The 25,272-nt window shown below is 54.9% G+C and overlaps 5 protein-coding genes across 24 annotated transcripts in view; 3 read left to right on the top strand and 2 right to left on the bottom strand.

Moving 5' to 3' along the window:
• The window catches only part of QRICH1 (glutamine rich 1), a 55,181-nt gene extending 51,133 nt beyond the window's left edge, over positions 1-4,048 (top strand). For all 3 annotated transcript variants that reach the window (XM_027098694.1, XM_027098695.1, XM_027098696.1), the window contains exons 7-10: positions 625-733; positions 1,092-1,243; positions 1,579-1,669; positions 3,110-4,048. In XM_027098694.1, the coding sequence (XP_026954495.1) occupies positions 625-733; positions 1,092-1,243; positions 1,579-1,669; positions 3,110-3,302 (545 nt within the window). In that variant the 3' untranslated portion in view covers positions 3,303-4,048. The remainder of the gene's footprint in view (positions 1-624; positions 734-1,091; positions 1,244-1,578; positions 1,670-3,109) is intronic.
• A 198-nt stretch (positions 4,049-4,246) lies between these two features.
• Positions 4,247-9,190, top strand: IMPDH2 (inosine monophosphate dehydrogenase 2). 5 transcript variants are annotated; one of them, XM_027098711.1, is made up of 15 exons: positions 4,248-4,464; positions 4,901-4,949; positions 5,166-5,267; positions 5,382-5,456; positions 5,796-6,002; positions 6,507-6,594; positions 6,668-6,867; positions 6,949-7,039; positions 7,139-7,234; positions 7,508-7,579; positions 8,242-8,385; positions 8,471-8,615; positions 8,710-8,853; positions 8,935-9,018; positions 9,121-9,190. In XM_027098711.1, exons 1-15 carry the CDS (start codon positions 4,367-4,369, stop codon positions 9,140-9,142), a joined length of 1,617 nt encoding a protein of 538 aa, XP_026954512.1. In that variant the 5' UTR covers positions 4,248-4,366; the 3' UTR covers positions 9,143-9,190. The 5 variants fall into 5 exon arrangements, with proteins under 5 accessions (XP_026954516.1, XP_026954512.1, XP_026954511.1 ...); XM_027098710.1 differs by having other exon boundaries at positions 8,453-8,615; XM_027098715.1 differs by lacking the exon at positions 5,166-5,267 and having other exon boundaries at positions 4,247-4,464; positions 8,453-8,615.
• Positions 9,191-9,764: 574 nt separating this feature from the next.
• Positions 9,765-11,267, bottom strand: NDUFAF3 (NADH:ubiquinone oxidoreductase complex assembly factor 3). Of its 2 annotated transcripts, none has more exons than XM_027098721.1 (5): positions 10,819-11,267; positions 10,540-10,732; positions 10,306-10,372; positions 10,111-10,211; positions 9,765-10,033 (listed from the first exon to the last, which is right to left on the bottom strand). In XM_027098721.1, exons 1-5 carry the CDS (start codon positions 10,893-10,895, stop codon positions 9,917-9,919), a joined length of 555 nt encoding a protein of 184 aa, XP_026954522.1. In that variant the 5' UTR covers positions 10,896-11,267; the 3' UTR covers positions 9,765-9,916. The 2 variants fall into 2 exon arrangements, with proteins under 2 accessions (XP_026954522.1, XP_026954523.1); XM_027098722.1 differs by having other exon boundaries at positions 10,603-10,732.
• A 150-nt stretch (positions 11,268-11,417) lies between these two features.
• DALRD3 (DALR anticodon binding domain containing 3) lies at positions 11,418-16,677 on the top strand. 11 transcript variants are annotated; one of them, XM_027098703.1, is made up of 13 exons: positions 11,487-12,158; positions 12,453-12,525; positions 13,959-14,254; positions 14,379-14,635; positions 14,720-14,799; positions 14,882-15,010; positions 15,319-15,389; positions 15,483-15,544; positions 15,657-15,739; positions 15,830-16,012; positions 16,071-16,202; positions 16,293-16,361; positions 16,444-16,676. In XM_027098703.1, exons 1-13 carry the CDS (start codon positions 12,061-12,063, stop codon positions 16,561-16,563), a joined length of 1,653 nt encoding a protein of 550 aa, XP_026954504.1. In that variant the 5' UTR covers positions 11,487-12,060; the 3' UTR covers positions 16,564-16,676. The 11 variants fall into 11 exon arrangements, 10 of the variants coding, with proteins under 10 accessions (XP_026954510.1, XP_026954501.1, XP_026954503.1 ...); XM_027098705.1 differs by having other exon boundaries at positions 11,505-12,158; positions 16,089-16,202; positions 16,444-16,677; XM_027098700.1 differs by having other exon boundaries at positions 11,435-12,158; positions 14,379-14,799.
• WDR6 (WD repeat domain 6) lies at positions 16,226-25,143 on the bottom strand. 3 transcript variants are annotated; one of them, XR_003431131.1, is made up of 7 exons: positions 24,960-25,141; positions 18,048-20,529; positions 17,859-17,942; positions 17,645-17,761; positions 17,428-17,546; positions 16,739-17,334; positions 16,226-16,608 (listed from the first exon to the last, which is right to left on the bottom strand). XR_003431131.1 is itself a non-coding variant. In XM_027098691.1 (6 exons), exons 1-6 carry the CDS (start codon positions 25,057-25,059, stop codon positions 16,874-16,876), a joined length of 3,363 nt encoding a protein of 1,120 aa, XP_026954492.1. In that variant the 5' UTR covers positions 25,060-25,141; the 3' UTR covers positions 16,226-16,873. The 3 variants fall into 3 exon arrangements, 2 of the variants coding, with proteins under 2 accessions (XP_026954492.1, XP_026954494.1); XM_027098691.1 differs by having other exon boundaries at positions 16,226-17,334; XM_027098693.1 differs by lacking the exon at positions 16,226-16,608 and having other exon boundaries at positions 17,217-17,334; positions 17,645-17,745; positions 24,960-25,143.
• Between the last annotated feature and the right edge of the window lie 129 nt (positions 25,144-25,272).

Genomic DNA, 25,272 nt, shown 5'->3' with positions numbered 1-25,272 from the left:
CTGTCCAGCTTTCAGTTAGCTTATGAACCAGGGTCTTACTGTAAAACTTGCCCTATGGAGGAAACCTATAATAGATCTGAATATCATTCTCCCCTTTTTCCAAAGGGGATGAGAATGGGTTTGCTTTCTAGAGATGGAAGACATGAGAAGTTTAACAAGGGCAAACGGGCATGTATACCAGTTCTTTGGGCCCTGGCCTGGATACCTTTGAAAGTATAATGAAAGCTCTGTACCCTCTTTTCAGAGAAGTTTGCATATATGCAGAGAGGTTGGCTTATACTTTTGGGTGTTTCTGAGGGATGTCCTTCTACCCCATATTAATCTGCAGTTAAAGGAAGAATTAACATCAGGTGAGAGTGATCATTGTAGGGCAGTGGTTCTCAAAGTATGGTGTTAGGAACTTGTTGAAAACACACATTTTCGGGTCCTGCCCAGAAACTTGGGTTGGGACTCAGCTGTTTGTGTTTTAACAAGTTTTCCAGATGATTCTGCCATATCCCAGGAAGACTTCTCCAGTTAAGCTTGTACTCCTGTGTGGTACTGTTGTGCTTCACACCTCCCATCCTGCACCTTTGAGGGACTGCCTGCCATCCTCTTGTTGTAGCAGTACTCTGTTCCTCCTAGGCTATGTCCTGCCCAGCCACGTGACTGAGGAGATGCTGTGGGAGTGCAAGCAGCTCGGCGCTCACTCCCCTTCCACCCTGCTGACCACCCTCATGTTCTTTAACACCAAGTAAGTGTTCTAGAGGCTCCATGCTTAGCCACTGCTGGCATCTACCCAGTGAAGAGGGTAGAAACTATCCAGATGGACTTCTAATACCTTTGACATATACTTGAGAGCCTTTGAGCTACTGAAAGCCCTCAGCCCCACTTGGCTACATTTTGTGTGCTGACCAGTGAGGCAGACAGCCTTGCCAGATCCCTACCATCAGTCTTGATAAGATTCCTCCACTAGACAGTGTGTTTGGGTGTGGGCTTGCCCAGATTCTGGGAGTGTGGGCAGTGGCTCCTCTGAAGCCCTGATGGCGGAGGGTAAGTCACGGTCTCCTCCTGGCACCCCTCCCTTTGCCTTGCTTTCACTTGTGGTGCAGATACTTCCTGTTGAAGACAGTGGACCAGCACATGAAGCTGGCCTTCTCCAAGGTCTTACGACAGACAAAGAAGAACCCCTCTAATCCTAAGGATAAAAGCACGAGTATTCGGTACCTGAAGGCACTTGGGATACACCAGACTGGCCAGAAAGGTAGGGGAAAGAGGTAGGGGTTGCAGAAACAGGTGCTACTAGTCCTGCCCTGCCCTTGTGCCTGGGGGACTAGTAATGAATGTGAAGATTGGGATTTGCTGGATAGGAATTTTCCATTCCCTTCTCCCCAGCCATAAACTTCAAACTCCTAGAAGCAGAGACGCCCCAGAAATGATAGCTGCCTTTTCCTTTTATACTCACTGCCCATGCCTCACACCCTTTTCCTTCCCAGTATTTCCTGGTTGGGATGGCTGGAAGCCTAAGGTTTCTAATCTGAGCCTGAGTAAAGGCAGTCTGATGCCATGTCTGTGGTGGTGGTGGGGTATGTTTTATAGTTACAGATGACATGTATGCAGAACAGACGGAAAATCCAGAGAATCCACTGAGATGTCCTATCAAGCTCTACGATTTCTACCTCTTTAAATGGTGAGGAGGCTCTATTGTGACTGGGTTACGCGTGTGTGTGTGTGTGTGTGTGTGTGTGTGTGTGTGTGTATGCGCACGTGCCAAAGCATTCTCTAGTCACAGGCAGAGTAAAAACACACTTCTGAAAAGCTAAATATAGAAGCAACCTTATTGGTTTTCCCAAAGCATGTGCCCAGCACTGCTCCCTTATGGTCCACTTTCATGGAGAGAGGATGAAAGTAGAGGGAGGACAGTACAGAGAGGCTGCCTCTGTCACATATTGAGCATAGCCCTGCATCTTCCTGGCCTTGACCTTTCTCACCGACACTGTCAATCTAAGGGGAACTCCTTTCCTTGGCTTTCATTCTCTCTTGCCCCTGCAGTTTGGTATATCGTCTTAACAGCAGTGCCAGAAGATCTTTCTACATTGTAGGTCTTGCCGTGTTACTTAGATTAAGACCTTTAGTGGTTTCCTTTTACTCTACAGAGAAAGACCGTAATCCTAATGTGGCCAGCAGGGCCTTTCATGTACTCTCCCTTGTTAACCTCGTGTCCGTGTAGCTCTTGGCTCTCTAGCCACACTGGCTCTTCTCCACTGAAGGGCATCATGCTCTCCCTTCCTCAAGACCTCTGCACAGAACTTTTTGCTGTTGGGCAAACCCTGCCACCCCCTGCCTGTTTAGCTAGTTAGCTCCTATCCATCCTTAAAAGAGCTTTATTAGGGAAGCATTTCCAAATTCCCTGCCTGTTCCCTCCGGCTGTTTCTTCTGTAACCCTTACCACTGTTTGTTACTTTCTTTGTCTTTATGTAACTGTTTAATTGCTGTCTGTCTCCCCTCTTACCTGTAAACTCCATAATATAGGGACTCTTGGGTCTTATTCATTTCTTTTAATATCAGCACCTAGTGCAGGCCTGGCACACAGTAGCCCTTTGATAAATCTTGAATCAGTGGATGAATAACTGTTAGAGGATGGCATGTGCTCAGTACTTAAGAGAAGTACAGCACAACGTTGAGGGGGTGTGAGTCCAGGTAAAGGCCCCAGCATCATAGCCAAGCCGAGAAGTCAGAGTCCCTCAGATCAAGTTGAGGAATTATCAATGGATGGAGTAGAGGAAACAACATAAGCAAAGACTCGGAAATAGACTTTCTGGGTGCTGAAATTCGTTCAGAGTGGGATATGGTTGGACTCAAGTAGATGAGCCCTGGGAGCCCTAGTCAGAGGAATCACACCTGGCAGTATGTGAGGGAGGAGCAGAAGATGGGCAGCCTAACACTGGCATTTGCAGTAACTCCAAAGGGACTAGAGTTAGTGTGTGTTGGCTGCATGGAATTTAGGAGCTGTGCCACCATGCTCTCCAGAGCTTCCCGTCTTTTGCAGATAGCATCTCTTCAGGAGATTCATGGTGGGAGGGTTGAGATCATGGTGGTTTTACCCAGCTTTTACCCATGTATTCTTCAGCCCCCAGAGTGTGAAAGGCCGGAATGACACCTTTTACCTGACGCCTGAGCCGGTGGTGGCCCCCAACAGCCCAATCTGGTACTCAGTCCAGCCTATCAGCAGAGAGCAGATGGGACAGATGCTGACTCGGATCCTGGTGATACGAGAAATTCAGGAGGCCATTGCGGTGGCCAACGCAAGCACCATGCACTGAGATCCCTCAGCCATGGTGCAAGGGAGACCATCCAGGAAAAAATGGACACTTTCACACTAAAGAAGAGGCCTCCATTTTTTTCTTTTCTTTTTTTATTGGTGTAGTTATGAACCCTTTCAGACTGCTTCTATTTCAAATGTAAAAGGAAACTTTGCCCCCTGTGCATCTTCATAAACCTGCTGTGGCAGACTTCTCAGCCCATGGGGGCTATGGGTTTCCTGAGAGCCAGATGTCCTAGACAGTTGCTGGCTGACTTTTTGTGTGCGGGGCCTGAGGAAAGGGCTTGGACTGTTAGGAGAAATGTCCCTCCTTCCCTTCCTCCAGAAAGATGGAATTAATGATGGATGGACCCTCCAGGGAATCTCCCCAGCTGGCTTCCACTCTGACTGGCAGACTTCGCTGACCACAGGGGAGCCATGGTCTTTTCTTTCTTCATGCTCAGACATAAACCTAGCATCTTAATGGAAGGAAAATGAGGGGAACTTCAATTATGATTTATTAAAGACAATTTCTATTACACCCTCCTTTATGACAAGTGACATTTTAGATGTTAAAGTAAAAACTTTACCATGTCTTTTTTTTTTTTTTTTTTTTGGCCTAACATTGAGGCCTTAAACCTGAGGCTTCTGTGCCTGATGGAATTCTTGTAACATACACTTGTGTATCATATAAAGATACCACTCTGTTTCTCTTATGTATTCTTAATCTAGTTGTTTATTAAGAATGACAAGCACGTCTTTTCAACATGCTAGTGAACAACGCCTCTTCATTTGGGAGGAGCCAGGCGGGGCAGTGGCAGCAAAGCCTTGCCTGTTGGACAGGGCGAGGTCCTGCGGGAGGGGGTAGCAACAGGAAACAGCCCTAGGGCGTGCTATGCGCCTGCGTTCCCTCCAGCCAGCCCCGCCCTAGAGGCGTACGAGCTCTGTACGAGCGTGCTGCGTCCTGACGTCGGCGACGCGCTGGGCGCGGTGACGATATCGGCGGGTTTATATTGGCGCGGCCCAGAAGGCGGAGGCCTCTGCGGCGACGTCTTCGGAGACGCGCGGCCTTGCCCCGCGCTAGCCATGGCCGACTACCTGATTAGCGGGGGCACGTCTTACGTGCCGGACGACGGGCTCACGGCACAGCAGCTGTTTAACTGTGGGGACGGCCTCACCTACAAGTGCGGGCCTAGCGGGCTCACCTGGGCCAGGAGAGGAGCGGCGTGCAGGGTTGGGAGGCCGGGTGGGGCTTCTATTGAGCCCGCTTGGCTCGGGCGTGGGGGACAGGTTCCGGAAATTCCCCACCCATCTCAGGTTCAGTTTGACAGGTCTGAAGCGGGCGGGTTGGAGGAGGCATCTTGGTAGTGCCTGAGATTTCCAGGTTAGAAACTCCGTTCTCTGGGCACATGGAGTTGTCAGGATGCCAGAGGCGCTGATGACAGCTAGGTGGCAGAAAAGGTCCGCTGTCTCCATCTCTACCTTGTTCTCTGCCTTGCCTGTGTTACTCGGGCTAGGTTATTTCCCTTTCTGCCGGAATGCCTTAAGAGATGATTTATGAGGATGGTGTCTCAGGCTGCCATAAGCCTGACCCTTACTCCCAATTCCCCTCCCCTCTAGTGACTTTCTCATTCTCCCCGGGTACATCGATTTCACTGCAGACCAAGTGGTGAGTATGGACAGGAATTGGATCCTAAGTATCAAGGTTGGATAAAAGTGCTGCTGTCCCCTCTCGGCTATCTCAGTAGATTGGTTTTGGGGGTGGATGCTATGGAATGGTCTTACTGGCATGCAGGTCATACAGAGCACCTATTTTGCGGGGAACATGGCACCGCCCTGAGGTATATGAGGTGCTTTTGCACATTAGTTGGCCTTATTTCTTTAGGACCTGACCTCTGCTCTGACTAAAAAGATCACTCTGAAGACCCCACTTGTTTCCTCACCCATGGACACAGTCACAGAGGCTGGGATGGCCATAGCAATGGCGGTGAGCACTGTGGCATGTGAGGGCAGAAGCAGGGGCCCCATCTCTCTTTCCCACGGGCATACAATCATGCCACTCTTCTTCTTTTCCCGTGTTTTCTTTCTGTGTATCCTGCAGCTTACAGGTGGTATTGGCTTCATTCACCACAACTGTACACCAGAATTCCAGGCCAATGAAGTTCGTAAAGTGAAGGTCAGAAGGGAAATGATCACTGTCAAGAGCTCCTGGGAATTGCACTGAGGTGGAGTAGGGTGGGAGTGGGGGAATTATTCTGATTTAGGATCCTTTCTTTCCCACTGTGGGGGTTCAATTCCTGAGGAGAGCCTGAGACCCTGTGTCTTAAAGCAACAGAAGAGGGCCAGGTGTACAGTGCCCTGCAGTGCACTCATGTCTCCTAGCTCTGGGTTTGAACTGTTTGTGTGATTTGATCCTGTGGCACTGCCAAAGGGGGAGTTGGCACAGATCCCAGGCTTCAGACCAAAAGTCTGATGAAAGTGGTTCAGAAGTGCCCTTTTTCACCATCCCTTCCAGAAATATGAGCAGGGATTCATCACGGACCCTGTGGTCCTCAGTCCCAAAGATCGAGTGCGGGATGTCTTTGAAGCCAAGGCCCGGCATGGCTTCTGTGGTATCCCCATCACTGACACAGGCCGGATGGGGAGCCGCCTGGTGGGCATCATCTCCTCGAGGGACATTGATTTTCTCAAGGAGGAGGAGCATGACCGGTTTTTGGGAGAGGTGGGTGCCACTGACAGAGCACAGGCAAACTCTGACAGCCCAGGTTAAAGATAAAGTCTTCTGTTCTGTTGTCTGAATGGCAACTCTGAGGGCCTCTGCTGTCCAGGAAAGATGAACACCTGGCTAAGTTTCTGACCCTTTCATGGGGTTCCTGCATCCCTTCCCCACCAAAGGCTTTCAATCTGCCGAAATGTTTGCCAGCATACCCAAGTTTTTTGCCACACCCAGAGTGGGGGCTGTGCTCAAGGACCAACTTCAGCCTCCTCTTGTCATTTCTCCGGTGTGGCTCTTTCTCCACAACGTGCTCCATGTACCTGATGTCCTTTCTACTAAATTCTCACTCTTGCCATTAGATTGCTGCAGACTGTTGGGTTTACTTGAGGGTAGTCTGGATGCAGGTGTGTAAACATGGTGGTCTTTGGAACCTCACCCCTGAGTTAGGGCAGGGTCTGTTGGGAGGCCTGATCTCCTATTGCTGTTCCTCACAACTCCCCTCTCTTATAGATCATGACAAAGAGGGAAGACTTGGTGGTAGCCCCTGCAGGCATCACACTGAAGGAAGCAAATGAAATTCTGCAGCGCAGCAAGAAGGGTGAGTCCTAGAGGTAGGAAGTGTTCTGGAACCAAAGACCAAGGTCCTGATTTATGTCCTGCCCTGCCCCTAGGAAAGTTACCCATTGTAAATGAAGATGATGAGCTGGTGGCCATCATTGCCCGGACAGACCTGAAGAAAAACCGAGATTACCCACTGGCCTCCAAAGATGCCAAGAAGCAGCTGCTGTGTGGAGCAGCCATTGGCACTCATGAGGATGACAAGTATCGGCTGGACTTGCTAGCCCAGGCTGGTGTGGACGTGGTGGTTTTGGTGAGCTGCTGCACAGGCAAGGTGGGGTGGTAGGAGCAGCTGTCATACCACAGTCTCATTGGGACTACCTTCCTGTCTCAGGACTCTTCCCAGGGAAACTCCATCTTCCAGATCAACATGATCAAGTACATCAAAGAGAAATACCCCAGTCTCCAAGTCATTGGAGGCAATGGTGAGACAAGACTGGGCACTGAAGGATGTGGGGCGAGAGTGGGGGAGCTAGGCTCCCACGTAGACCTTCATGTGAGCCTTCCCCTGTTCCTCCCTGCAGTGGTCACAGCTGCTCAGGCCAAGAACCTCATTGATGCTGGTGTAGATGCCCTGCGGGTGGGAATGGGCAGTGGCTCCATCTGCATCACTCAAGAAGGTAAGAAGACTTTGGCAAGGCCCTCAGAGACCTGGCTTTAGCAGGGCCCTTAGCCCCACATGCCCTGGAGCCAAGCGCTCTTACGGGAACTACATTGAGTCCTCCAGTAGGGGCAGCCCCAGGGCCAAACAGGCCCCTTGGATGGGTAACATGCTGGAAGTAAGACGAGCTCTCGTCAGTCTTCACCTGCCACTTCCCCCACCCCCGCCTAGCCTGGCCTCCCCGCTCCTGCTCCGTGCCCTCTCTAAACTCTGGTCTGTTTGTTTTGTTTAGCGGCTCCCAAGATCCCTCCAGACATAAAGTCCCACAGCCCCAAATGCCCTTCTACTGTCACGGGCTGCTATAGTAAGTCCGGCCCGGTCCACTGGCCCGGCCCAGCTGCCCACTGCCCAGCTGCTTGGTTGACTGTAGCTGTAGCTCCCGGGGTTTGTGGTGCTGACGGGTGGGCAGGGCAAACTGAATGACAGACCATGGTTTTGGGAGCTGCTCAAGAACACAGCTCCCTCCTCTTCCTGGGGTGTTTGTAGGGCAGGACCTCCACCAGGTAGGCCCTGCTCTGCCCACATCTCCTGCAGTAGGCACAGCTTAAGGACCAACTCGGGGGCCCACTCTTCCTTCCACACGACCACTGCCCTGATCTTGCCTGAGCTGCCCACCATGCAGGGAGCAAGGGGTGGGTCTCTGGGTACTAACTGCACGGTGACCCCTACCCCACCTGATATCAATTGGGCGGGGCTTTCCCGGCTGCTGACTGCATGTGCCTGAGGCTGCCCTGGGCCATGCACATATGCATGCGCACATGCCAAGGGTGAGTGGGGGCCATCACAGCTATTTGTACTGTTTAAGGCTGATGGGGCAGCAGCCATCCCAGACAAGACTCTTCCTCTACCAGGCTGCAGTCCTGGTGCAGGTGTAACTGAGAGCTCCTGGGTGCTGATTTGTGGCCACAGAGCCTCTTGCCTGTCCCCACTAACGCCACCCCCATTTGTTCCTCCATGTCTCAACAGTGCTGGCCTGTGGGCGGCCCCAAGCAACAGCAGTGTACAAGGTGTCAGAATATGCACGGCGCTTTGGTGTTCCTGTCATCGCTGATGGAGGAATCCAAAATGTGGGCCATATTGCCAAAGCTTTGGCCCTTGGGGCCTCAACAGGTGAGGCCCAACATTCAGGGAGCCTAGTGGGTCTCCTTCCCTAATGCCATTCAGGATCTTCCCCCAGCATTCCTTCTGTCCATAGTTATGATGGGCTCCCTCCTGGCTGCTACCACTGAAGCCCCTGGCGAGTATTTCTTCTCTGATGGGATCCGGCTAAAGAAATATCGGGGTATGGGTTCTCTCGATGCCATGGACAAGCATGTCAGCAGCCAGAACCGATATTTCAGGTGGGACAGGCAGGTCAGTTGCCCTATGCTAACCCTGCACTGGCAGCATCATCCATGTTTCGACTTTGCCTGTGTTTCCTGCCTCTCCCTGCAGTGAAGCTGACAAAATCAAGGTGGCCCAGGGGGTGTCTGGGGCTGTGCAGGATAAAGGATCCATCCACAAATTTGTTCCCTACCTGATTGCTGGCATCCAGCACTCCTGCCAGGACATTGGCGCCAAGAGTTTGACCCAAGTCCGGTAAGCTTAGGGAGCTGGGACATTGGGTAGAGGGCCTGGTCCAGGGCCAGCTACCCACATCTGACTTCTGCCTCTCTTCAGAGCCATGATGTATTCTGGAGAGCTCAAGTTTGAGAAGAGAACATCCTCAGCTCAGGTGGAAGGTGGTGTCCACAGCCTCCATTCGTAAGTGACCAACCCTCTCCACTCCTCTGTCCTTGGGGTGGAGGTCTCTTCCATGCCTCCATGCTCCTGCCCTCACCTCACAGCTGGTCCTTCTGCCAACAGGTATGAGAAGCGTCTTTTCTGAAAAGGGATACAGCACACCCTCGGTTTTTCAATAAAAGTTTGAAAAAAAGTGATGCCTGATCTTTGAGGTCAACAAGTAGGTGGGGCTCTGCAGCTGCCACCATCACAGATACACAAAAACAAAGCACCTTCATTTCCAGAGAAAGCCTCATGCCCCGAGAGAAGGATGCTTCAAGGAACTGGAAGTGGCGGGTAGTACTAGATTAAAAAAGCCCCTCCTGAGGCATCTCAAAAGGCAGCTCAGACCCAAGGGTTTGGTCTCAGAAATTGCCTGTGGCTGCTTAGGAAAGGTCACAGAACAGTCCATGGGGCTTTGGACTGGCATCCACGGGGCCTCCTGCTAGCCCAAAGTTTGGCCACCATGCGATCAGGTTGAGACCCACGTACACATTCTCTAACTTGAATCTCTAAAAGGACCTCGTGGAGAAAACACAGAGGTCCCCTCAAATCTGCATGTCAGCAAGTAGATAGATATACAGCTTAGAACAGGTGCCTATACTGTCTCCTGGCCTCTGAGAGGCCAAGCTGTGTAGACAAATAGATGACCCCTTGGTTCCTTCACAACCCCCTCCAAGAACTCACTAAGCCAGCAACTCCTGGCCAGCAACACACCTAGTACAAAATCAGAGAAGTGGGTTAAATTATTAATTTGCTGGCAAACAAGACAAGTGTTACAGTGACAAAGGGGGAGGGGCTAGTGAAAGCTTTGGGAACCCCTGCATTCTGCAAAAGGTGCTAGGGCCCTCCTGGATGGGTCAGGTAAGTTCCTGGTGGTTCATTCTGCAGCTTGGGCCAGAGATGTGAGTGCAGCCCCACCAGGTGGGGGAATGAGAGCAGCTCCTGTCACTCGGCCTTCATGACACAGGAAGTTGAAAGTGGCACAGGCATTGGGCTGCAAAGAGAAAGCCAGCATCAGCTGGGCTAGTGCTAGGCTTGGGCTCCCCTCCGCATCCCAAGTCCCAGACATACTGTATCCTGCACTTCCACAGCGATGCCCCGCTGCCTCATGGCTCGCAGCAAGTGGGACTGCAGCCGCTCAGTCCGGTCTCCAGTGCCCACCACAACAATCTCTAGGGAAGGACGGACATGGCTAGTCTACAACCAGGTCTGTCTAGAGGGTGGCTTTCTGGGGCTAAGCACTTTAGCCCTCCCCTCCTCCAATACCTATTCGGGGCTCCAGCATCCAAAAGAGAGAGAAGCTTTCCTCGGTGATGTCCTGGTGGGAACCTACCTGTGTGGGGAGGAGACAAGTTAAATACAAGTCCACCTAAGTTTCCCCAGAGACCCTCTACTTGCTCCAGTGCGGGGCAAAAGAAAAGCCAGGTGTGCCAGGGACAGAATCAGGGGGCAGGCCTGTGACTCTGGCCCTCGGTTTCCTCACTGCAGGGAAGGGCTCACGTTCCACTGCACCACCGAGTGTGGGAGCAGCGCACAGGGCCCAAGTACGCGATTTCCGTTGACCGTGAAGCCGCGGCTGTTGTAGCTGTCGATGTACATATCGTGCGGGGACTCGCGCTGCAGCAGAGAGATGCGCGTCCGCTGGTACAGTTCGTCATCCGCCGGCGTGAGCCGATGCCCACGCCGCGGGGCCCTGCGGAGAGGTACGGTCAGGGTCTAGGGCGCCGGGAATCGCCGGCCGTAGGAGCGGGTGGTCAGGGATGCTGGGTCCGGGCTCACCATGGCAGCTGCGCGGGCGGACAGCGAAGGGCGAGCCGCGCTCGGTACAGGCTACGAAGTACGAACGCGGCGGCCATGGCGGACCGGCGTGCAGGGAGGCTGGCGCAGGCACAGCGGGGTCATGGCGTCACCAAGCCTAGCGCGATTATAGCGCCCCCAGCGTCGCGGAGGGCACCGCGCAGCTCGGCCGGCCCGGCGCGGGAGAGAGGAGGGAGCGGGCCAGGGGCCTCGGTCCCATAAGGGCGCGTCCCCCAACGCGGCTCCGGTGTCAGCACCTGCCGTCCGCCCCTCCCCAGACCCCCGCAGGCCGTCCTGGAGGAGCCGGACACCTGGTGGCGTGGCTGGCCTCAGGGCACTGCGTGGGCCGCAGCCGCGGCCTGGCCCCCGGCTCTCAGCCATTACGCCGGCCTCCCGGGGCCCGGGGCGGGGCGGCCGAGCACCCGTTCGACTCCCGCACATCTGGCCAGGGCGTGGCGTCAGCCCCCAAATCGCTAATCCCGGCTTTAGAGAGTCGGGTTCCGAGGGCGGGGTAGGCAGCTCAAGTTTCCCTCGGTTATCCCCCCCGAGTCCCGCCCCTCCCTAACCGTCACAAGCGCGACCGTTGGCGCCGCGGCCGCGAGTCGCACGGGGCGTGGTTGAGCATGGATTGGCCTCTCCAGAGCGCGAGGGGGCGTGGCTGGTTGGTTTCGTCTTAAAATGGCTCCAAATCTGCGGCCAAAGCAAGCGGAAGGGGACGCTTTGGTAGGGTACTTCTAGGTGCTCGGCGGCCGACCGGGCCTAAACCGGACCAGACGTTGAACTAGACAGCGGCTGGAGCATCGCCTTGTCCTCGCTCACTTCGCTTGCGTCCCGAGAATTCCTTGCGCCCCGTCTTGAGCCGAATCAGAAGGCCTACTGGCGTGAGAATCGCTGGCGCCCGCGCAGGTTCTGGCATCTCCGCGCGCCCACCGTGTGTTGGCCTCAGGGGCACATTGCCGCGTCTGCCACCCTCGGGACGGGGCTGGCGGGAGGCTCGACACAACCGAGGACGGTCGCAATGGATTTCCGGGAGTCCCGTCGCTGCCGTGCGGGCCCATTGGGCCCCTAGCGCTCCGGGCACTGGCAGCGTCACCGGACAAAGGGTCCCGGGTGCCGGGGTGTCCCCGAGTAGGGTTTACTTCCCCTCCGATCCCACGGGCGCGCTTCCCTCTTGGTTGATCCCGAAGCCCGCCCCGCCACCGTCACTGCAGTGGCCCTGACTGCATGAGACCAACAGGACTAATCCTACCCCGCGGATCTAATCCGGATCGGGACCTGGTCCCGGGGAAGGCCCCCACCACCCATATTGTTTGGGGGCCTAGGTGAGCGGCTCATTCCCACTAGACTTGGTTTCACCTCCTGAGTCCGCCGACTGGGAGTGGGGGGTTTTGATCTGGCCCTAGGGCGAGGGATAACCCCCCCACCCCCCCCCCCCCGGCTGGACAGCGGGCAACGGAATCCCAAAAGCAGCTGTTGTCTCCAGAGCATTCCAGCTGCACTTGGATTTCGTTCCCTGCTCTCCTGCCTGAGCAGCGTCCTGACCCAGATGGAATGGGCTAGCCCCTGATCCCCAGACATACTTTATTGGGTCGCTCTGGTTTCCGTCCCTCTCTCAGGTGCGCCCTCAGGCTAGAAGTGACAGGCGTAGACGTCGGAGAGCCGAGGCGGTGGCCATCTCTGGAGCCCGAGGTACCATTGGCAAGGGAGGGAGGACCCAGGGCCTCCGTATAGGGCTGCAAATGGCGGTGAGTCCCCCAGGGCAGCCCCAGCCCGCAGCTCGCTAAAGATAGCCTTTCACTTCCTGGGGTAAAACCACCCCCAACCGTCTTCATGCACCCAGAGTAGCTGAAGTCCCCAGCTCCGCCTCGGGGCCCCCAACCCTGTTAGCAGCTGTCCCCGGGTCGTGCGCGTGACGCATGGAAAGCGCTTTGGAATGACACGATCACTCCCGTTGAGTGGGCACCCAAGAAGCCATCGGGAATGTCGTGTCCGCCCAGTGCTCTTTCGGCACTTCCCAGCAGGGCCTTGCAGCCCTAGCCCAGAAAGGGGCCTTGCGAAGCTTTTCCTGCGCCTAGGCTTTTCTCCTTTCTGAGCTCTGGTTATTCTCACTGCTCCAGGGCGGAGATCAGGGGTTTGCCAGTGATCTGCTGCACAGCGCTCTACGGCGTTAGGTTCAATCGCCATTAAAGAAAAGAAAAAAGGGTTATCTAAGTTACAGTGAAGTGAAGACATTCAGGAGCCCTGGTGGGACAGAGGAAAGAGCATTCTCACTGGTAGAGGAGTGGGGTGCTCAGAGAACTGTTCTTAAGCTGGGTCTTCTCAAGGTCACGTTGTTTATTTGATCCACAATGGCTGGTTGCCTAAACCAGGAAGTGGGAGGATCCATCAGTGGGCATTTTTTAGGAATAAAGACAACCCATATGTCAAAGGAGGGAATGCTTGCAAATAACCCGAAACTGGAGAACACAAATTGTCTTAAAAATGTGAGTTTTTCAGTAGGTCATGAAAGTGGCTTTAATGTTAGCCGCCCTATTTCAGTGAGAATCCATTTGGGACTTTTGCCGTTTTGATCATGTGTAAATGGAGGAAATGAAACGTTATCACAAATACATAAATGTAAGACTTAGGTTCTTTCCCTGGTTGCTACTGCGGGCGACGGCGAGAGAATCCTAGGCCCGTAGCGTACCCAGAGATTTCGGACCCGGAGCCGAGCCAGGCTGGTGGGCCACGCGGAGGCAGCACTGGAGTCGTAGGTCGAGCGCACCTGTGCACTCACGGGCCGCAGCCAGATCCCCGCCCCAACCAATTGGCCCTCCTTGAAGTTCGACCTCGAAATTTTGCTTCCGGTTCCTTGCTTCCGGTTCTGCCTACTCCTTCCGGTCGCCATGCGCCTTGGGGTAGAGGAGACGCTGGGAGCCCTCAACGCGGCCCTGGGGCCGGGCGGCCCAGTATGGTTCAAGGAGACACGCGCCCGCCACCTGCGTGTCCGAGACTTCTTGGCACCGCGGCGCGCGCTGGAAGCGCGCTTCGGGGACGACCAGGTGGGCGCGAGCAGGGCGGGGACGTGCGGCCCTAGGTAGCTGGGAGCGCTGCGACCCGCTCACTAGCTTGTCTTCCTGCAGGTGCCCGAGCGCGTGGTTCACGCCATCGTCGGCCTGCAGGGTCCTGGCGTGGCCCCGGTACTGAGCTGCGCGCCAACCCCCGCGGGGCTGGCGCTCCAGCTGCGGCGGTCCGCCGTCTTCGAGCGCGTCCTCGGCGCCGTGGCCGCCTATGCCGCGCCCACCGTCCCCGCCGCCCCGGGCCCGCGCGTCGTCCTGCACTGCCCGGCGCTGCGCGGCAGCCCCTGCGCCCTCCGCCTGAGCCAGCTGCGTGCCGTGCTCGTGGCCGACCACCTGGCGCGAGCTTTGCACGCTCACAGGTGAGCTGGGGCGCGGGCCCACAAAGGAGAAAGCGCGCGATGGGGGCCCGAGAGCCGCTGCGGGTGGAAAGTGGGGGATAGCTGAGCCCGGTGCTCGGGCTGAGGCGGCCGCCTCGCTTCGCAGGGTGAGTGTGCGCCTAGTGCCCGCTGTGCGGGACCCGCACATGCCGACCTTCCTGCAGCAGCTGCGGGTGGACTGGCCCGCGGCCTCAGAGAGAGCCGCGACCGAAGCCCTAAGGAGCCGCGCGCTTGCAGAGCTCACCCCTGCCCGTAACGCGGAAGCCCTGCCCCCTGGCGCCCTGGGCCGAGTGTACTTGAAGGAGCTGGTGGACGAACGGGGACGCACAACTGGCTATGACCCCAAGCTGGACAGCTGTCTGGGTAGGACCCGGAGCCTCGCAGGGCCAGAAAGTAGTCGGGCCCCGCACTCCCCGCCGGCCTCAGCCCTGTGTGTTCTCTTCGCAGTGACAGAGGATCTGCTCGCTGTGCTGGCGGAGCTGCAGCAGGCTGTGCAGGATTGGGCTGAGGACAGCTCCCTAGGCCTGGTTAGTGACTGACACCCCACCCTGCAGGCCTCTAGCAAACCAGATGTCTTGTGTCCCCGGCAGTGACTGTCCTACCCTATAGGCTGCGGCCCCAGATGCTGGTGCAGATAGCTGCATGGTTGTACACGTGGTGAGCTGTGAGGAGGAGTTCCAGCAACAGAAGTTGGACCTGCTTTGGTGGAAGTTGGATGACCAGGCTCCTCTCAGACAGGTAGGTTAGTGATGGTGGCTTCCCACACCAATCTCAGAGGGCCCTTGAAACCCACTTGTTAGTTGATGGGTCCAGAAGGTGATACTTGACCTTGGGGAGATGTTAGGCTTGGTAAATGGGCATGTGTAGCAGGTGCTGGGAGAAGTCTCTGGAGGCATCATAGCCCAGAGAATACTGAAGAATAGGTTGAGGAGGCTACCCTGTGGGGATGGAGGTTCTAAGGTAAAAAGCTGGGGGAGTCCAGGAACCAAATTTAGGTTCCTGGAGGGTATCGCCAGCTGGCTGAGCCCCTGCTATCTTCCTGACAGAAGCACCTGGTCTGTGGCCCAGTGAAAGTAGCTGGTGCACCTGGCACCCTGACTGCCCCCGAGTACTACGAGTGAGTGAGGCTGGAAGGAAGGCCACCAAGCCAGGGTAGTTGCGGTGGGGGACTCTGCCCTCTGGTCCTCCTCTCACTCTTTTCAAAATGCAGGCTCCGGCATGCCCAGGTGTGCAAGGCCTCAGCACTGAAGCACGGTAGGGACCTGGCACAAGGTGCGCCTGGGAGACCCTGGCTGTGCTTTGGGTAGGGGAAGGTCATTTGCCCCCCTGCCCCCCCCTCGTTCCCTGCCTGTAGAGACTGATTAACTGATCCGTACTCCTTCAGACTCAGCCTGGATGGAAATCTTCAGGGTTCTCTCTGTGGCAACCATTAAGTTTGAGATGCTCAGCACAGCCCCACAAAGTCAGGTGAGCCTGGGCACCATGCTGGGCCAGGGCTGGGGGGACAGGGTGTGCAGTGGCTGTCCCTCCCTCTGCAGCTGTGCCCTTATTCCTCAGCTTCTCTTGGCCCTGGCCGACAGCAGCATTTCCACAAAGGGCACCAAAAGTGGCACCTTTGTCATGTATAATTGTGCACGTCTTGCCACACTCTTTGAGAGTTACAAGTGCAGCATGGAACAAGGTCTGTACCCCACTTTCCCACCTGTGAGCAGTCTGGATTTCTCTCTGCTACATGATGAGGTGAGTGCCCCTCTTGGGTAGCTGTCACATGTGGGAAGTTCAGGCCTTTCCCTCCCAGCACCCTTCTCCCCCACAGGGTGAGTGGTTGCTGCTCTTCAACAGCATCCTCCCCTTCCCAGACCTGCTGAGCCAGACAGCAGCCCTACCCTGCACAGCCCCAGGGCTCCACATCACTGCACGCACAGAGATGGTAAGGCAGAGGACACTGGGACGGACTGCACACACTAGTCTTTATTCTGGGGCACAGAGACAGGCCAGTGACTCAGTCTCTTGTCTCTAGGTGTGCAAGTTCCTGGTACAGCTCAGCATGGATTTCAGCTCATACTATAACCGGGTACACATCCTAGGGGTAAGTGCACAGCAAAAGGGCATATGTGGGGGGTGCAGGGGAAGCAAAGGATGAGACCAGCAGGCCCCTTTCTCTCCTCCAGGAGCCTCGACCACACTTGTTTGGTCAAATGTTTGCCCGTCTGCAGCTTCTGCGGGCTGTGCGTGAAGTGCTCCACACCGGGCTGGCCATGCTGGGTCTCCCTCCACTGAGTCACATCTAAGGCCACAGAGGCCCCAATATCTGGGAATGTCCACAAAGTCATCAACTGAAAGGGAAAAAACCCACAGATTTTGTTAGAGACCCGGAGCCAAAATAAATTGCTTCTGTGACAAAGTTTTGTCCCATTGTGGGGAGTGGGGCATATTCTTGGTCTGCCCAGGTGGCTTTCAACTCACCTCCAGCTCCTGCTCTTGAGTCAGGAGCCCGCGGCTGCCTCTTCCTCCCCTCAAGGCACACTGGGCATGGGCACAGATAGTCACTCTGTCTGTGAGCAGGCCCCATGCCCAGCATGCCGGCCACCGCGGGACATCTCAGTCATACCAGTTGTAAACCTCAAGGCCCTGGCCCCCAAGAGCACAGCGGTGGCCAAACTCGGGGCTCACGGGCCAGCAGTCCATGTCGGCCACATCTGCTACGTGGTACACTGTACTGTTCATAAAGGTGGGCTCACCATGCCCCAGACGCCAGAAGGTAAGCCGTTGGTCGATGGAGGCTGAGACCATGAGGCTTGGGCTTAAGATCTTGAGGCCTGTCACATGGGCAGCATGTGCACAGGGGAGAGAGTATTCTTCCAGCACTTGCAGCTGGGGCACCAGCTCAGCACCCCCCACAGCCTCTTCCAGCTCTGGCACCTCCACAGTAAGCACAAAGACGTGGAGGGAGCCATCCTCACTGCCACTGGCCACAAGATGGCCCTCACGTGTGGGCAAAGTGTGCAGGCTGTTGACACCACAGCTGTGAGCCTGGAGAGTCAGGCAGGGGCTGCCCAGCCCTGGAAGAAGATGGTTGTCACTACCCAGTTCAACACTTGGCTGAGTGCACTGAGAGGTGGGGGGACAGCCACAGTGGCACTCTAGCTACTCACGGTAGGGAAGCCCAGGGTCTGCTAGAGGCTCCAGGGCAGGAGAGCCATGGTCCAGCACAGTGGTGAGATCCCAGAAGGCCAGGCTGCCATCCGTGGCTGCACTGCACAGGAACAGTCTCCTGGTAGCCAGGAAAAGGCAGCTGGGTCAGTGAGGGGGATGGAAAGCAATAGGAGCCCCCACCAAACCCATGCAGGACCACCATGCAGCCCCTCTCACCGCCGCTGATTGGTTGCCTCGTGTGTGAAGGAGTGGACCTTGAGCACACAGCGCTTGTGGTGGAAGGTTTCAGCCAGGAGCTGTAGCCGCTGCCCAGAGTCCTGCAAGAGAAAGAGCCTGGGGGGTGCAGAGGATGGCCCAGCTCAGAACCCATTCTAAACATCCCTACATCCTTTTCTTTTGTCTCCAGGCCCCCTGGGTCCTATATGCTCACCTCACTGCCCCATCGCTACAGGCTGCAGCCACAAGGGGGCCAAGGCCAGGCCGGTCGAGCTCACACACAGCTAGGGACATGTACCTGCAAGGACAGTACACAGCCATCAGGCAGAGCCTTGGAGCAGCGGCACAGGGCTTGCCCTGCATGCCCCCCCACCCCATGCTCCTGTCTGACAGTGCACCTCACCTGGTCTCTGGGTCCACCTTGATCATCCGGTGCCGATTGCGCTGCCGGTCCCAGTACTCATCCAGCCGGTGAGATGAAAGGTGCATGACATGGCAGGCAAGGCGGCTTGGGGTGCTGGGGTCTGGGCTGACCATGATTGTGAAGCAGTGCATCTCAGCCCTGCCCCCCGCAGATACCACATGGGCAGTCAGGCCAGGTCGAGGATCCTGAGGGCCACCTGGGGTGCCAGTGCCCCACACAGCCACTGCACGCACCGAGGAGATGTGGTTACAGACAGCTGTAAGCGCATGGGCTGAGCCTGTGGCTGTGGGGAGTGCCAGGATACAGACGGTGGTGTCCTCGCTGCACGTTATCACAATGTCGATCAGGCCAGCGCCCTCACTACCGGGCTCCAGGTGGTCAGGCTGCATGAAGCTGGGCACCCCAAATTCAGGCCCCAGGGTGACGGTGCCCACACGCTTTACACAAGTGATCTCACGGCCGTGTAGGCTCTCCCGGAGAATCACATGTGGCCGCGTGCAGCCACCAAGAGCCCGGTACAGCATGACATCCCCATCCTTGAGGTAGGCAAAAGCCATAGCTGCCTCGGTATCAGAGAAGGCCCAGGAGCGATGCCCTCCACCACAGTTGATAATGTGCAGCTTCTCATGCGACCGGGGGCTCCACACCACAAACTCATTGGCGTGGAAACCCAGGATGACCATGCTCCCATCAGCCACCATTCGGAGCCCAGCCACCCAGTTCATACCTCGACAGGATTTTTGCCTTAGGACTGGCTGGAGTTGGCCACCTCGCACCAAGAGCTGGTAGTAGGCACCATCACGCCCTGTAGTGTACACGTAGCCACCATGGCAGGTGACTGAGGTCACACCCTGTTTCCCATGCAGAGAAGGGAGGGTGGACACAGGGCCCCACTCAGCCAAGGTGTTCTCACTCCCACCACTGCCACTACCCGTTCCAAGTGCTCCAGTACCAGCCCCAACTTTGCCTCCGACCCCAAGATCCTTGAGCAAATCTGGTCGGGAGGGGAACAGCAACACGGAGCCCCGGCGGTCCCCGCACACCAGGAAGTCGCCCGGGGGTAGGAAGGCACTGCATGTGTGCCATCTCTGCTTGCTTGGAGGTAGGAGGTACCGGCAACGTTCCTTGACAAAGATGGCCTTGCCAGAGGGCGCAGCAGAGATCTCTAGGCAAGCCACCACACCACCAGGGCCCGATGCTAGCAACAGAAGCTCCTCGTAGCCACGCAAGGCCCAGCTCAGGCTGTGCACCTTCCCATGGAACAGGGTCAGGTCCACAGCTGCAGTTGGAGTGTTGATGGGGACAACCTTGACATGACCTTCCCCATTGGCCATGGCACACAGTCCAAAGCCCTCAGGACCAGGGGCTGCCTCCAGGAGGCAGTAGGACTGGAAGCACTTGTCCTCCAGCAGCTGCTCCCAGCACTTGACCTCGAGGTCATAAAGGTACAGGGCCCCTGTATCAGTCACTGCCAGTACTCGCCATGAGCCAGCCAGCGTCACAGCCTTGAGGGCACCTGGCCTGCTATGGGATTTGAAGCAGAGGGTGGAGACCCCCGAACCCGGGTACCCACGCCCCATCAGGTGCCATAGCCGAATGCCTGAGTCATCGCCCCCAGTGATCACCCAGGCCTGTCTCTCATGAGCAGCTATGGCCCGGATCCCACGGCCCTGGTGGCCCCGAAAGGCCTGGAGGATTTCGCCTTCATGGCTCCATACCAAGCAGACGCAGTCTTCTCCTGCACTGATAAGGTAATTTTCTAGGAGCTTGACCTGCCATACACGGGCACTGTGCCCAAAGCAGTGCCCAATATTCTGCACCCGACCCCCAGGCACCCGCAGGTCACCCACCTTCCAGATGCGAACACTTCGGTCTTCTGAAGCTGTGGCCAACAGGCCTTTGCTTTCCAGGTATGACATGCTGAAGATGACACCCACGTGCCCACTAACCCGTCGGTCGGGGGCTACTGGCTTATTGTCTATTAAAGCAGCTGCTGGGTACCAGACCAGGAGCTGGTTGGAAACGGCACCCGCCACTATGGTCAGCTCCTTCCAGGTATCTCCAATCAGACAGGCTGAGGAGAGGGTGCACCTGTCCGTGCAGGGCACGTCCTGCAGCATGCACCCTACCACAGGGTCATACAGCACCACTGAGTTGTGGCCCAGGGCCAAGGCCATGTTCCCCTCAAGCCAACGGGCATCCCAGATCCAGTCAGACATGTTCCACAGGCCAGAACGCCAGAGCTCCCGGAAGCGGCCCTGTCCCCAGCCAATTTTCACAATTCGGAGTCCCTTGCTCCCAAACACCGCCACCATGGCCTCCGAGTCAAGGTCTCCGTTGGGCTCTGGTCGCACTCGGAACCCATGAATAAGATAGTGGCCAAGCAGGTTCTGCACTCGTTTCATCATCCGCAGATGTCCACCAAAATCCAAGGTGTACACCAGGACATCTGGCCCCTCACCTGGACAGAGGCAAAGAGCCGCATCAGAACCCCTCACCTAATTCTGATGAGCCATGAAGAAGAGACAGGGAGCAGGGAAAATTCTCAGTATGTAGCTTATGAATATATTAGGTCACTCAGTCCTGCAGGCTTGAACCTTGGAAAATCCTTGGTCTCACCTTCAGCTGTACCTTCAGTGCTGACTTTCTGATTCCCTCATCAGTCACCCATCACATTCAATTCAACCATGAATTCCTCAAACTCAGTCTCCTCCTCACCCCACCTAACTTCTCATGCTTCAGACAGGAATCCTCTCAGCTTTAGTCCCCAAATCCTTGGCCTCATTTACCTCTACATGCATTCTTCCCACTTCCACCTCCCCCAGGGGAGAGGCAGACCCAGTAAGTCAATCTTTCCACCTTGGGTCCACAGCAGAACCCCTCCTGATTTCCAGGAGCCGTAATGCAGTCCAAAAAAAAAAAAAAAAAAATTGCAGAACATCGATTATAAACCAGACAATGAACTATATGCTGCAGTAATGAATAAAGACCCTGCTCCTGTGGATTAGGAAGACATTAAACAATATCACACAACAGATGGCTAAAAAATACATGAAAAGATGCTCAACATCACTAATTATCAGAGAAATGCAAATCAAAACTACAATGAGGTATCACCTCACACCGGTCAGAATGGCCATCAACAAAAAGTCTACAAACAGGGAATTCCCTGTCGGTCCAGCGGTTATGACTACACACTCTCACTGCCGAGGCCCCGGGTTTGATCCCTGGTGGGGGAACTAAGATCCCACAAGCTGCGAGGCACGGCCAGAATAAAAAATATATACAAATGAACGTATTTACAAAACAGAAACAGACTCACAGATTTCAAAAACAAACTTATGGTTACCAAAGGGGAAACGTGGCAGGGAGGCATAAATTAGGAGTTTGGGATTAACATACACACATTACTATATAAAAAACGGATAACGAACAAGGACCTACTGTATAGCACAGGGAGCTCTACTCAATATTCTGTAATCACCTATATCGGTAAAGAATCTGAGAAAGAATGAATATATGTATACGTATAACCTAATCACTTTGCTGTACACCTGAAACTAACACAACATTGTAAATCAACTATACTCCAGTAAAATTAAAAAAAAACAAAACTATGCTTACAGGGTGGGGGAAAGAGTGGGGGGAGGGATAGATTGGGAATCTGGGATTGACATGTACACACACATATTTAAAATAGATAACCAGGGGCTTCCCTGGTGGCACAGTGGTTAAGAGTCTGCCTGCCAATTCAGGGGACACGGGTTTGAGCCCTGGTCCAGGAAGATCCCACGTGCCACGGAGCAACTAAGCCTGTGCACCACAACTACTGAGCCTGCGCTCTAGAGCCCGTGAGCCACAACTACTGAGCCCATGTGCTACAACTACTGAAGCCCGCACACCTAGAGCCCGTGCTCCGCAACAAGAGAAGCCACCGCAATGAGAAGCCCTCGCACCGCAACAAAGAGTAGCCCCCACTCACCGCAACTAGAGAAAGCCCGCGCGCAGCAACAAAGACCCAACACAGCCAATAAATAATTAAATACTTTAAATAAATAAATAAAATAGATAACCAGGAGACTTCCCTGGTGGCACAGTGGATAAGATTGCACACTCCCAATGCAGGGGACCCGGGTTTGATCCCTGGTCAGGGAACTGGATCCCACATGCATGCTGCAACTAAGAGTTCACGTGCCACAACTAAGGAGCTGGTGAGCCACAACTAAGGAGCCCTGGAGCTGCAACTAAGACCCAACGCAACCAAATAAATAAATATTTTTAAAAAACCAAACAAATAAAAATAAAACAGATAACCAAAAAATATATAAATAAATATTTTAAAAAGTAATAAAATAACCAACAAGGACCTACTGTATAGCACAGGGAACTCTGCTCAGTACTCTGTAATAACCTAAATGGGAAAAGAACTTGAAAAAGAATACATACATATATATGTATAACTGAATCACTCTGCTGTACACCTGAAACTAACACAACATTGTTAATCAACTATACTCCAATATAAAATAAAAATTAAAAAATAAATAGGGACTTCCCTGGTGGTCCAGTGGCTAAGACTCTACGCTCCCAATCCGGGGTCCCGGGTTCCATCCTTGGTCAGGGAACTAGATCCCACATGAAGCAACTAAGAGTTTGCATGCTGCAACTAAGAGTTCTCATGCCGCAACTAAAAGATCCTGCATGCCGCAACTGAAGATCCCACATGCAGCAACGAAGACCCAGAACAGCCAAATAAATAAATATTAAAAACAAACAAACAATATCACACAAGTAAACTATATAGTTATAATTTTGGTTAAGTTCCAAGAAAGAACTATATAGGTTGCTTTAAAAATATAAAATGGGGGGGGGGGTAAAAAAAAGGATATAAAATGGGAAAGTCTACTCCAGTGGTTCTCAACAGAGGGGCAATTTCCCCCCCCAGAAGACATCTGGTAATGTCTGAAGACATTTTTGGTTGTTACAACCGGGAGTTGTGTGTGCTACTTGCATCTAGGAGTGGAGGCTAAATGATGCTGCTATACATCGTACAATTTAGACAGCCCCTCACACAAAGAATGATCTGTTCCAATATATCAATAGTGCTGAGACTAAGAAACCCTGGTCTGATCTGACCAGACTGGGTGAGTGTCTGGGGAGGCCAACTGGAGGACAAAACATTTAGGCTGAGGAATCAGGGATCAGCAGCAGTTAGTCAAAGGAAGAGCAGGCAGGAGTGAGAGGGGGTGAACCTTCCGTAGCAGAGGAAACAGCAATTCTGATGGCCCTGAGGTGAGCAAGAGCTTTGGGTAGTGTGGCTAGAACAGGAAACAAAGGGCTCAAGGATGGGCTAGAGAGAACACTACTGAGGGGGTCAGGGAGGCATAGGTGCATGGCCTCAAATTTGATGGCAATAAAGGTAGAAAAAACAGATGCCACATGTATGAAGTGCAAATCAACCAGACTGGCCTAGGGAACAAGGTAGATTCTTGGGCTTGGGCACCTGAGTGGCTGGTGTTCCCTCTGCTGAACAGTATTTCAATTTGTAGGCACCTGTGCACTTGACAACAAGGGCTGGGAATTCAGATTGTAGATACACATTTAGACTATCAGTACACATGGGTGGGATTTGAGAACTGTCAACATAAAAGTCACTTTGGAAGTCACAGGAATAGGTGAATTCACTTTAAAAACTTTCTGATCTGAACTTCCCAAGCCATTCCCACGCTTAATACCTTTCAATGGGGCTTCACCACTGGGACGTTTTGCCCTTAGGGATAAAGTCAAATCTAGGCCTAAAATAGACTGGCCTCTGTTCATTTCTCCAGCCTCTTCTCCTAGACCACCCTCCCCTCCTACTGAAGCCTCATAAGAATTCCCTCTTTCACACAAAGTGACAAACTCAGTCTTAAGGCCTTTGGCTTGCTCACCCTCTGCCAGGAACCTTCTCTTCTAGTTTACTTCTGCGGTTCTTCAGCTTTCTGCTTAGCTATCCTCTCCTCCAGGAGCCTTAGGAGTTTAGCTCAGTGTAGGAACCTTGGGCTCCCAGAGCCCCCACACCACATCAAAATTGGGCCATCCCTCGCCCCATCCCCCACCCCCATACATCCATCCCCGTTAGGATTGGTAGCAGCTCACTCAAGGCTTGACAGCCAATGCTCTGCCTTGGGACCCTTATCAAACTCAGCAGCACCATCATCGGTCACTAGTGGCTTCCAGTCGAGCCTCACCGCTCCTCAGGTCTCTGCCGCCTCAGATCCCTGGCCTCTGCTACCCGAGCCGACCTTCCTCGGAGGGGCATCGACATCAGACTTCCTGGAACCCAACCATCTCGGGAGAGACCTGAGCCTCCGCACTGGCCTACTCAGAAAGGTCTCGTCCTCAGCTTCCCGCGACCCCATCCTGGTCAGAGGCTCTTCATCTCCACCTTCTAGGTAAGAGCCTCACCCGCCGCACTCTCACACCGGAGAGGCCACACCCCCTTCTGGGCCTTGCCCACCCCCGAAAGGCCACGCCCCGGGCTCTGGACCCGCCCACGGGGGGGGGCCTCATCGCCGACCTACTCGCCGAGCCCCCTCAGGAGAGGCCCAACCCATCGAAACGGCCACAGGCTTCCCTCATTCCCTTCCCCCGCCCCGCCGACCGCGTTTCCCCGCTCCTTTTTGCCGTCCCACCCGCCCTCTCCGCGTCACCTGCAGTTTATGAAAGGCCTCGGGAGCCACCTCAGTTTTTTGTTTCCTGGACTCCTCGGGCCGCGCTTCAGCCCCGCCATCTCCGGGCTCCCGCCCGCCGCCCGTCCTCCTCCTCGGGGCATCCCTTTGTTCTTAAGGCCGCTCCCCAGGCGAGCGTTCAGTTTCTTCTCCGCTAGCGCGCGCCTCAACCAAAACTCACCCGCCAAAAGCCGCTCCCCCACGCACTCCAGACCCGTGACCGGGAGGAGAATGAGCTCCGAGGTTGCCCTCGGCCAAACGTAGTCCTCGTGAGCGTCCATGTCAGTCCCAGAACCGCTGCAGCTGCCACGGTCAAGAAGAGAGCCGAGCTCTCGCGAGACGAGCCTTCCCGCGCGCCTCGCTGCAGCTCTACAGCGCCCGTAGCAACAGGTAGCAGAGGCAGGGGCGCCTGCCGCCGGGGCCCAATGACGACGACTCTCCGCCCCACGCCGTCCGGCTGGGATTGGCGGGGCCGAATCGCCCTCCCCCTCACG

This window comes from Aethalodelphis obliquidens, unplaced genomic scaffold, assembly GCF_003676395.1.
Source record: "Aethalodelphis obliquidens isolate GAN/ISIS:26980383/991018 unplaced genomic scaffold, ASM367639v1 scaffold125, whole genome shotgun sequence".
Taxonomy (NCBI): domain Eukaryota; kingdom Metazoa; phylum Chordata; class Mammalia; order Artiodactyla; family Delphinidae; genus Aethalodelphis; species Aethalodelphis obliquidens.
This window is presented reverse-complemented; position numbering and strand designations above follow the sequence as displayed.

What these genes read in the sequence shown, in the direction of transcription:
- IMPDH2 (XM_027098710.1), top strand. Translation starts at nt 4,367, where the DNA reads ATGGCCGACTACCTGATTAGCGGGGGCACGTCTTACGTGCCGGACGAC. An exon ending in ATGAAGTTCGTAAAGTGAAG is followed by an intron (nt 5,457 to 5,795) that starts GTCAGAAGGGAA and finishes CATCCCTTCCAG; the next exon opens with AAATATGAGCAGGGATTCAT. An exon ending in TACTGTCACGGGCTGCTATA is followed by an intron (nt 7,580 to 8,241) that starts GTAAGTCCGGCC and finishes ATGTCTCAACAG; the next exon opens with TGCTGGCCTGTGGGCGGCCC.
- DALRD3 (XM_027098700.1), top strand. Translation starts at nt 12,061, where the DNA reads ATGAGACCAACAGGACTAATCCTACCCCGCGGATCTAATCCGGATCGG. An exon ending in ACCAGGCTCCTCTCAGACAG is followed by an intron (nt 15,011 to 15,318) that starts GTAGGTTAGTGA and finishes TCTTCCTGACAG; the next exon opens with AAGCACCTGGTCTGTGGCCC. An exon ending in CGGTAGGGACCTGGCACAAG is followed by an intron (nt 15,545 to 15,656) that starts GTGCGCCTGGGA and finishes GTACTCCTTCAG; the next exon opens with ACTCAGCCTGGATGGAAATC.
- WDR6 (XM_027098691.1), bottom strand. Translation starts at nt 25,059, where the DNA reads ATGGACGCTCACGAGGACTACGTTTGGCCGAGGGCAACCTCGGAGCTC. An exon ending in GGGGGAGCGGCTTTTGGCGG is followed by an intron (nt 20,530 to 24,959) that starts GTGAGTTTTGGT and finishes GCCTCTGTCCAG; the next exon opens with GTGAGGGGCCAGATGTCCTG. An exon ending in TGTAGCGATGGGGCAGTGAG is followed by an intron (nt 17,762 to 17,858) that starts GTGAGCATATAG and finishes TGCACCCCCCAG; the next exon opens with GCTCTTTCTCTTGCAGGACT.
- NDUFAF3 (XM_027098721.1), bottom strand. Translation starts at nt 10,895, where the DNA reads ATGGCCGCCGCGTTCGTACTTCGTAGCCTGTACCGAGCGCGGCTCGCC. An exon ending in ACTCGGTGGTGCAGTGGAAC is followed by an intron (nt 10,373 to 10,539) that starts GTGAGCCCTTCC and finishes CTCCCCACACAG; the next exon opens with GTAGGTTCCCACCAGGACAT. An exon ending in GATGCTGGAGCCCCGAATAG is followed by an intron (nt 10,212 to 10,305) that starts GTATTGGAGGAG and finishes GTCCTTCCCTAG; the next exon opens with AGATTGTTGTGGTGGGCACT.